General features: G+C 37.2%; 1 protein-coding gene across 1 annotated transcript in view; it reads right to left on the bottom strand.

Moving 5' to 3' along the window:
- Med13 (mediator complex subunit 13) overlaps positions 1–11,024 on the bottom strand; it is an 88,388-nt gene that overhangs the window by 39,858 nt on the left and 37,506 nt on the right. The window contains exons 9-10 of the mRNA XM_013347545.2: positions 1,971–2,184; positions 399–477 (exon numbers count right to left, since the gene is read on the bottom strand). Of these exons, the coding sequence (XP_013202999.1) occupies positions 399–477; positions 1,971–2,184 (293 nt within the window). The remainder of the gene's footprint in view (positions 1–398; positions 478–1,970; positions 2,185–11,024) is intronic.

Here is an 11,024-nt window from a genome sequence, read left to right on the forward strand (position 1 = left end):
CAGGCTGGCCTCGAACTCACAGAGATCCGCCTGCCTCTGCCTCCCGAGTGCTGGGATTAAAGGCGTGCGCCACCACCGCCCGGCTTAATCCTAGCCTTTACGAGTCAAAAGCAAGCATATCTTGAGCCTGAGTTCTAGGCCAGTCTGGTCTACAGAGTGATTTCCAGGACAGCCAGGGCTGTTACATAGACAACCCCTGTGTCACAAGGAAAAGCAAAACAAAAAACTATAAATCTAACCATCCCAAATAATCCAACAGAGTCTCAGCAGCCTAGGTAGTTAGTAGATGTCTTTACCCACTGAGCATCTCACCAGACCCAGATGAGTATTTTCATTACCTATATTTCAAATCTGCACTGGAGTGAATGCAAAAGTCACGATTAGAAAACAAGTTTTACCTTGCTTAGAGGGACTAAATAATGACATAGCATCTTCTTCATGTGATAACACTGTAACAGTAGATGTCCCATCTTCCACCTGAAAATAATATATATTATTAATATAATATTAGGCTATAATATATATTTTACCAACAAAAAAAAATCTAATGATTCTTAAAGTAGCTATGTGTCAAGCATTCTCTTAAACCCATTATATACATTAACACTAATTCTTTTGTTGCTTTGGAGTCAGGGAGTTACTTTTGAAACAATGTCTTTCATTGATGTATATCAGGTTGGCCTCATATTTGCCATCTTTCTGCCTCAGTTTCCCATGTACTAGACTAAAAAGCATACATTACTACACTTGGCTTGTCACTCTTTTCTACTGTTTAGTTTGGTTTGGGTTTTTCATTTGTTTTGACACAGGATCTCACTATGTGGTCCTGGCTGGCCAGAAACTTGCCATGTAGGCCAGGATGGTCTCAGACTTGGAGAGATCCTTCTGCCTCAGTCTCTTGACTATTAAGACTAAAAGTGTATGCCAACAAACTCAACTATGAATAATACTACAGTAAACAATCAGTGTGTTCATCTTACAGATATATTTAATTCACAGGGATGCTACAGAATCTGTCCCAAGAATCATGCCTGAGAGTGGCAGCAGGAACTTAGACATACTATAAATTTCCCAAGTCTGCTAACTTTGAATTGTGGGTATACCCTTCCCAGAGATTACTGGTTTCATATGTATAAAAGGACAAAACTTATCTGGCACATAGTACAGCTAAGTAAAACTCTGTGAGATTAACTGTTTTATAGTAAACATTATTGGACCATTTAAAAAATTTAATTCTCAATGTTTATATTTAATATTAACTACAAAATCCTATCTGATAGTTATTTTTACCTAACAGATCATTTAGTATGTAATCTAAAACTTTAGTCATACGCATATTTTAGTTACATTTTATTTGTCTGTGTGTGCCACCATGTGTGTATGCCACACCGTAAGTGTAGAGCTCAAAGAACAACATGAAGATGTCTATTTCCATCATGTAGGACCCAGGGACTGAATTCAGATTCTCAGGCGAGGTAATAGGCATCTTGACCTACTGAGCCATCTCTCCAGCCACAGTTGAGAATTTTCCTCACCTTTTATAAAGTTTTTGCTTTTAAGGAGAAGGTAATTTTCCTAAATCACATACTCAAAAATACCCTCCATTTATTTAACCTGGTATCAAAATAGTGTCCCTAAATATTCTAATTCTAATTTTGATCAAAGTTAATATACTCTGTATCCAATTTGAAAATGTAACAACAAACAAATCTTTTCATCATCAGAAAATAACCAAAAGTGTATCATATCCCTGATTTACTTATGGTAGTGCACATATATATCTACATAAAGATGATTCATCTTTCTATTCTAAAAGAAAAATGAGTGGGGACAGGGATACAGCTCAGTGATAAGAGTGCTTGCCTAGTTCAGTAACCAGCACCACCAAAAACAAAGAAAGGAATGTAGCACCATGTGTCCATAAGTGCATGACAGTATGCACATGGTAGGATAGGATCTCTCCTACTCACCTTGTGTTTCTTCCCAGTTTCTCTCTCACTATTTTGTCTATCTTTCTTATCAGTAAAAATGAATTCTTCATCTCCTTCAACAAATGCATATGGATCAATTTTAGGTTCTTGTTCTACATCAGATGCTATTGCTGAAAGATACTGATTTTTAATTTGATATTGCTGTACTATTTCATCAGAAACTTTTAAAGGTTTCTTACACTGCACCATTAACCTGCACAAAATTAGAAAAATTAGAAAATCAATATGTTATCCAAAACAGTATTTGAAAAGTCTAAAACAACTATTATAAAGCTTTTAGAATTACTTGCATTTACCCTACATTTTCTAATTTTATAAATGAAAATAAGGTCATGTAATTATTTCAATTTTAACAACAGAGCAATGGAACTAAACTCCAAGTGACTTGTTCAAAGCCTGATACAGTGAAGGATTCGTAAATATAAAAAAGGGCCAAGATATTTTCATATAATTTGTACAAGAAAAGTAATTATCCTTTTTTTATTGCCATGAATAAATACATCTTAAATTTGAAGTTTTAAAGGCCTTGTCCATTAATAATGAGGTCAACAAAGAAAATAAAAGCACTGTGCCAAACACTCAGTTTTCCTCCAGCTGCACTGGAAGATAAATCTGTATATTAGTCTCCTGGTTCAACACTAACTACAAAGAATGCATGTTTCCACTACCATTCTAGGAAAACAATAAAAGCATACAAAATAAGAAAAGACAGCAGAGAAACTCAAAAGACAAAGAAGCAGAAACTAACAAATCAAAGAAATCTAAGCCTTAGATTTTACGGTTAAGAGAGTGCAGCAACAAGATGCACGACACAGTGCAAACTCTTTAAAGTATATATTCCAGACCAGTGTGTGTGAATACAAAATCACTAACATGAAAATAAGGCACTTCAATACTTCCAATTTCCTGTTCTCTTGGGTTTACAAACCTCAAGTCCTCAAGCTGTCAGAAAAATGGCATCCATTTCTGCAAAACTACTTCATTCTGAGTACAACACCAAATTCTAAGCTTCATCTGCTTCTACTCCACGTCCCCTCTCATCCTACCTCCCTGTCCAGGGTCATCCTTAATGCTCCTTACATAGGACAGACACAGTCCTGACTGCTCCCTTGTCTGCAACATTTGTCAGTTTGTTCCCTTGACTTCCTTCAATTCCGTGGAAATGTCACCTTCTCTGATCCTTATAATGACCACTGTATTTAAAATTGCATTATGCTACTAATGCTTCTGGCCCTGCTCTGTACCCAGTCCCTCCGGTGGCACTTATCTTCCACCATATTATATAATTCATCACACCTTCATAACTATCATTCTCATTGGAATAAAAGCCCCACCACATCTGTGATCTTTTTTTTGCACACTAAATCATCTCTAACACTGGGTGTCAAGAAACAAGACAGGTAGTTAAACATTTAATAATAAACGAAATGTAAAAAACAGAAAAAAACTAGTTGGCATTAATAATCCTAAAATAGAATATCCTGTACTGTAAAATAAGCCATTCTTTATACATTAGAAAGCATTGACCCAGGCATGATTACGCAGGAAATCCTAGCACTCAGGTGCAGCTAAGCTACAAAATGAGATTCCATCTCAATATGCACCTCAACACACACAAAAGGAAAAACAAGTACAGATGCCACTGGTTATCAGTTCTGAACGAGCAGTAAGTTATTACCCAGACTATAAAATAACATCAAACCCTAATATATTAATGCCCAACACTAGCTCTACTTGGTTCCTTACAGAGTGAAACAGAGGCCATCAAAATAAAATCCAATATTTGCTAAATGTTTTAGCAGATGCTCAAGTATATACTAAAGCATATACTAAACACATACTAGACTAATCCCCAAAGCTAACATTCCAAGCTTCCTAGAAACAAACTAGTCACAAATGTCAATGGATATATTAATTACTCATTAGACTAGTTCTTTCTATAAACCTATGAGATTTTTTTCTAAAAAATAACTCCCCCTTATCACATCAAATCTTTAATAACTTGGGCTGAAAACAATACACTAATATGAATATTTGTAATACAGTACTTTTCTGTGTTTTTTTTTTTACTAAAAATAACCTTCTATGAAAGGATATAGGGGCAGTCTCTAAGTGATTAGAATTACGTGGCAACAAATAGTTTGCCATGGCAAAAATAGAGATGAAAAACTTAACACTAAACTATTTATCTTCCAACACCTACTTAAATGGTAAAGTATTAAACTCCCCAACATCTAGACTAAGTGATACTACAAATCTCTGAAGGTGAATAAATCATCTCTTTCATATTAGGCCATCTTCTGGCAGAAGCATAAAAACTGCCAAAATTGTTTAACACATAATAATTAAACTAGTGTGCAGTTAAACATTATTAAAAGAATGAACCTACTGCACAGAGTTCTACTAAAAATAAAAAAAAAAAGAGTAAACCAAGTATGCTGTCAAAAGATAACTTTTGTTCTTTTATTGAAGTGATCTTGGGGACACTGGCATATGCAAAGATGTTAAATGTAGTCATTAATATCAAGTCACAATAAAGTTAATATATAAAATGACACTGTACATTAGTCTATATTAAAATCTTAATAAAAGTATAACTTCTAAAGGACCAGATTCAAACAAATTATCATGTCTCTATCCAAATACATAGTATACAAAAGCTTTTATGAAAATAAATAACACCTCTCCTTTCCTAACTTTCACATGTTGCTAAACACAAGCTGGAAGATCAGGTATCTATAGTAATAACAGGCAGCACTGAAAAGCCCAAACTACAAAATAAATTGCCTTTATAGTTTTCATTAATTGCAACTCCTTCCTTTTACTAAGAAAACAGCACACTCTTTGGATATATATTCACATAAAACCTAACATTTACTTTTTTTTTTTTTTTTTTTGGTTTTTTTTCGAGACAGGGTTTCTCTGTAGCTTTGGAGCCTGTCCTGGAACTCCCTTGGTAGACCAGGCTGGCCTCGAACTCACAGAGATCCGTCTGCCTCTGCCTCCCGAGTGCTGGGATTACAGGCGTGCGCCACCACCGCCCAGCCTAACATATACTTTTATGCTTTATTCAAAAGAATTCATCCAGACAAGGTTTGACAATATGCATTGACAATTATAGGAGAAAAGCTATAGAAGGAAATGTTAAAAACAGAAAAACTGAATTATCTCTAAATCCTCCCAATTTCTTTAACTGGTACTATCCTGAGTACCATCTCCATATTCAGAAGCAATCCTTGAGCTGTCAAAAGTATGACTTTATTGCATTAAAAAAACAAGCAAACAGAATTCTTAAAAGATTTGAGTACAGTCAAAACAAATTTATTTCATCAGAGGTTTCTTTCTATGAAACAAAGACATTCAAAACTACCTTTCAAAGATCAAATAATGAATTTTGTAACTATATACATACAGTAAATATCTGGTGGTTCTAATATAACATAGGAGTTCTACTGATGAATATAACCAAGACATTCTAATGTATCCTAACTATGAAACAAAATGTAAAGAGCTAGGTTCAAGTGGTTTTCTTCCCTCAGTGTTCAGAAACAGCATCTAAATAAAAAGCAGGTTGTTTAAAGCATCCACAAATTCCATTAAAACATGCTAAACCCTTGAAAGAATATTAAAACAACTATGTTTCTTGGCAGGAATTTTCCAAACTTTTTTGGGGAGGCGGGAGGGGGGAGTGGTGGCGCACGCCTTTAATCCCATCACTGGGAGGCAGAGGCAGGCAGATCTCAGAGTTTGAGACAAGTCAGGTCTACAGAGTGAGTTAGTTCCAGGACACCCAGAGCAACGCAGAGGAACCCTGTCTTGAAACAACAAACACAAAAAAATAAATCTTTTTTGTTAGTCTGTTTTAAGACAGGCCTTTCTATGTAGTTCTGGCTGTCCTGGAACTTCCATATAGACAGGGTTGGCACTCTACAACTCGAGTGCTAGGATTAAGGTGTGCACCTTAATTTTACTTTTCAATTCGTAGGCAGATGTGGTAGAGCACATGTGAACTACTAGCACTTAGGAGACAAAAGGCAACCAGGTTCAAAACCAACGAACTCTCCTAGTCACAAAAAAACTAAACTATTTAAACCCACATCTTAAAACAGATTCTACCATAACTAACAAAATAAAAATAACGAGGAAGACTATAGAGATATTTGCCACAGAAGTATGTTCTTTGCATATGGGATATGCTATACTGCATCCCCAACTGTCCCTTCCTCCTAGCAAATTCTCACAAACTAGAGAAGGAATCATATTTTATACAGCTCATGAAAAAGTTTTCATTAACTATTACACATAAAAGTCTAAGAATAGTTTTACTGAGCAATAATGAACTATATTCCTCTGTACTAGTCAGGCAGCCAGAACTATTAAAACTGTAGAATATCGGGGCTTGAGCAACGGCTCAGCTGTTAAGAGCACCGGCTCTCCTCCCAGAGGACACAGATTTAATCCCCACAAGACATCTCACAATCATCTGTAACTCCAGTACCAGACAGAACTGATACCCAATTAAAACAAAACAACACCATAGTATATAAAGAGAAATGTTTCTCTCACTTATTCATTTTTCTTTCTTTTGGGGGGGGAGGGTGGCATCCCATGGAACCAAGATTAGGCTCTAATTGCCTATGTACTCAAGGATGACCAACAACCACCTCCTTCCCAAGTGTTAAGATTATACATGTAAACTAGGCTGTGGTGGCACTCGCCTTTAATCGCAACATTCAGGAGGCAGAGACAGGTGGATCTCTGTGAGCTCAAGGCTAGCCTGGTCTATGGAGTGAGTTCCAGGACAGACTCCAGAGCTACAGAAAAACCATGTTGCAAAAAAGAAAAAAAGATTATGCATCACTACAACTGACTTTTTCAGTACAGTACTGGGGATTGAGCCCAGCTTCATGCATGCTAAGTACCAACTGAGCTCATCCACAGACGTCATTTATCCACTCATGCGGCACAGTACCATACTTGAAGCACCAACAGTGTAAAACATTTCTTTATACCGAATGGAAAACAGAAGCTCTAAGCTTCTCCTCTAACTGGCAATTATCCATGAAGGCAAAGACCTATAAAAGGCAACACACATAAAGAAATTCTTCAGATGCATTCCTGCCCTGTGCCACCTATACCTCACTGATTTACTAACAGCTTAAGACACATGTACAAATTGCTGGCATTTCAAACTGAAATCATATTTCTGTAGTGTCCATGTCTTATATGCATAATTAAGTCATCAGGGTCAGAAGGGCAGATGAACAGTATGCCAATCCCTCTCCTTCAGGGAAACAGGTACTGTTCATATCATCTAGTTAGTGACCAAACCACAAAGCATAAGATCCTGTATTTATGCATATACCTCAGATCTAAAGTTTATATTTAGAGATTCTCTATGACCATATACAGATTCCCTTTCCTTTATAAGGACATGCTGTTATTTTTAGCCATACCTTAACAATTTACCAAGATCTTTAAGTTTATCAGTTGTTGTTTCAAGGCACTTCTATTTTGAAAAATCACTTTATAAACATCCATATTTCTTCCCATTCTTGCTGCTTCTAACTTCCTAACGAAGACAAATAATTTGCAGTCTGAGCTGTTTAAAACATGTCCAAACTGCATGCCTTTATTCCCAGCACTTGGGAGACAGAGGGATCACTTAAGTTCAAGGCCAGCCTGATCTACAGAGCAAGTACCAGTACAGCCAGGGATACACAGACAAACCCTGTCTCAAAAATAAAAAAGAAGAAAAGAAAGAATGAAATCGTTTAAACTGATCTACTTTCCAAATACAACAACCAAAAAGGAAAGGGGGGGGCAGCTTGTTGGCTGGCAAGTTCATGTGAGGATGCCAGGTATCTGTTTTATCACTCTCTCTACCTTGTTCCCTTGAAAAAGAATCTCCCACTCAACCTGGACCTAGGCTGGTAGCCAGCAAGCCCCAGCAATCTTCCTATCTCTGCCTCTAAAAGCTATGGGGTTATACGTGGGCACATAGCCACAGACCCTGGCTTTCTAATATCAGTGCTGGGAACTTAAGACCTGCTTGTGACATAGTGTTCTTATTCACTGAGACAACTCCCTATATATACTCTATTAAAAAAATCTCTAAATAGGCATGTTGGCACACATCTTTAATCCTAGTACTTGGGAGGCAGAGGCAGAAGGATCTCTCTGAGCCCAAGGTTAATCTGGTCTACAGAACGAATTCCAGGACAGCTAAAACTATAAAGAGAGCCGGGCGGTGGTGGCGCACGCCTTTAATCCCAGCACTTGGGAGGCAGAGGCAGGCGGATCTCTGTGAGTTCGAAGCCAGCCTGGTCTACAAGAGCTAGTTCCAGGACAGGAACCAAAAATCTATGGAGAAACCCTGTCATGGGGGGAAAAAAAAACTATAAAGAGAAACCCTGTCTCAAGAAACCAAATAAATACATAAATGGGGGGGGGGATTTCTGATGTTCCTACAAAAAGACATTGTTAAAGGGCAAGGCATGTAACCTAAGCTGTTAGTCCCAGCACTCTCAGAGGCAGAGGCAGGCAGATGCCTGTGAGTTCAGAACAAACCTGGTCTATATAGTGAGTTCCAGGCCAGCCAGCCAGAGCTACATAGTAGAGAATCTGTCTCAACATTATTCGCATTAAAAAAAAAAAAGATTTGAGATGCCATCAAAAAACATAATAGTGAATCATAAACTTATTTCAAAAAGGAGCACCATCTGTCTCTAACTAGACTTAGCACTTTCTACAATGAGATAATGCTCTTCTGAAAAGTATAAATACCAGGTACTACTGAAGTCCTTAGGACTATATTTCAGAGCAATACCAGCTACCAAGTCAGATATCCACAATTCTAAAGGAACCAATGATGAATCATTTGATCCATGTAAGTTAGTGACAGAGTGGTCAAACGTTTGTTCAATGCTACATTATCAATTCCACAAAATAAATATTTAAATTTGTTTTATCAAGAGTAAACCTTTCTTCAATTTTTTCCCCCTTATCTATGGTTGAGGGGAAAGGGAGACCAGGAATTGGTAGAAGCAGAAACAAGTCATGTCCTATATAATCATGACCTAGCACCACTCTACTCTGCATGCTGTTTTTCTACATTCTTCTTCTTCTCATTTGTATTCAATGAGAAAAATGTCAAGTAATTGTGTAATAGATTTTGAGGTTAAATGTTATAAGCTTAAGCAGTCAAGACATATATTTAAAGCTATGGCTAGAATTCTTAGATCTTATGAATATAATGTATCCATAAAAAACACATTCCTAAATTTTCTAATATAAAAAATACTCATATCACCACATTTCTACAATAAGTAAGAAAATCCAACCTGGAAAGAACAAGGTGCTCTAGACACACTATCATTTGATTCATCCAAACATGTGCATTCTACAATGTGCACAGGATGACTCCAGGTGTGCATCTACCTGTACACCTTGTGCTTGTGTTAAAGAGAGGCACAGCAGCAAAAAGTCCTTGCCCTTGTAGAGCTTACATTCTAGCAGAGAAAAGACTCCATTAATAAATACATAATTTCAGATATGGAAATGTACAAGTAACAAATTTAAAAAAAACAATAGAGGAGAGGCAGTGATTTGGAAGAGTAAAATCAAGCCATAATTTGGATAGAATAATCAGAAAAATTCCCTTCAAATTTCAAGAAACACCATATGATGAGGAATAAATGGCCCTCTGCTCCCTCTGATATAGTATGAATGACCACAAAGCATGAGTTTGACTTTTTTTTTTCTTAAGGAAGATGTGGCTAAATCAGAAAGCAAATAGATGACAGGGTAAACTTTCTTAGCAATCAAGGAAATGCAAACTTGAGACTCTTATCTCACTCTAATCAAAATGGCTACCTTAAAAAAAAGTAACAAATGCAACAAATGCAGGCAAGGATATGAGGAAATGAAGGCTAATTCAATTCCGGTACAACCATGTATATCTATATACATATAGATATACATATGCAGTATATTTACTGTACAGCAATATAGAGGCTCCTATGATAAAAATCAGTATAGAAGTTCCTCAAAAAGACAAAAAAACTAAAGTGACCACATGATCCAAAGATACTTAAGTATACTGGATCATTCCTACACAACAGCCAGTAAATGATACCAGCTTACATGTCCATCAATGGATAAAGTATGGTACATATCTGGGCATGGTGGTACCCATCTTTAATCTCAGCACTTGGGAGGCAGAGGCTCACAGAGGCACACAGATCTCTCTGAATTCAGGACCAGTGAGGAGAGCCAGGGTAACACAGAAAAACCCAATCTTGAACACAAAAACAGGATATTATCCAAAGAAAGAGAGCCAGTCACAGAGAAGAGTGGGCACAGAAAAGGACAGTGGAGAGAAGAACAAACAACAAAATATAATGACATAGTTGATGAAGATGGCATAATGAAACCCATTCCTTTGTATTTAACTTTTTAAAAAGACTATACTTTCAGGCATCATGTCTACAGCTGATTTGCTAAAGAAGTTTCTCCAACTGTGTAGAGCACCCGAAACACAAGAAAGAAACAGAGTATTCTCTCTCAAGCATGAAGATGGCTCTAGGTGTTGCTACACTCCCCCACCTCCCCAGCCCTGCTACTGTTACAGAGGAACTATGTTCAATTGCCAGTACCCATATGGAGGTTCACAACCTTAGGATCCAATGGCTACTAAAGGGTACATGTGCTGGAAGTTAAAATGTCCCATGCACATAAAGCAAAACAAACTTAAAAGAAAAAAAAAAAGCCGAAGACTGGGGCTATTGCTCAGTGACAGACAGCTTGCCTAGCATCCACACAGCACTGGATTTGATGTCCAGCACTGCAGGCAAACAAAAAAGGATGTGTGCTATCTTCAGTAATAAATAAAATCTAACACATCATATAAACCGGGAGATGGTAGCGCACACCTTTAATCCCAACACTTAGGAGGGAGAGGCAGGCAGATCTCTGTGAGTTTGAGGCCAGCCTGGACTGAGAGAGAGAGAGAGAGAGAGAGAGAGAGAGAGA

This window comes from Microtus ochrogaster, chromosome 7 (genome assembly GCF_000317375.1).
Source record: "Microtus ochrogaster isolate Prairie Vole_2 chromosome 7, MicOch1.0, whole genome shotgun sequence".
Taxonomy (NCBI): domain Eukaryota; kingdom Metazoa; phylum Chordata; class Mammalia; order Rodentia; family Cricetidae; genus Microtus; species Microtus ochrogaster.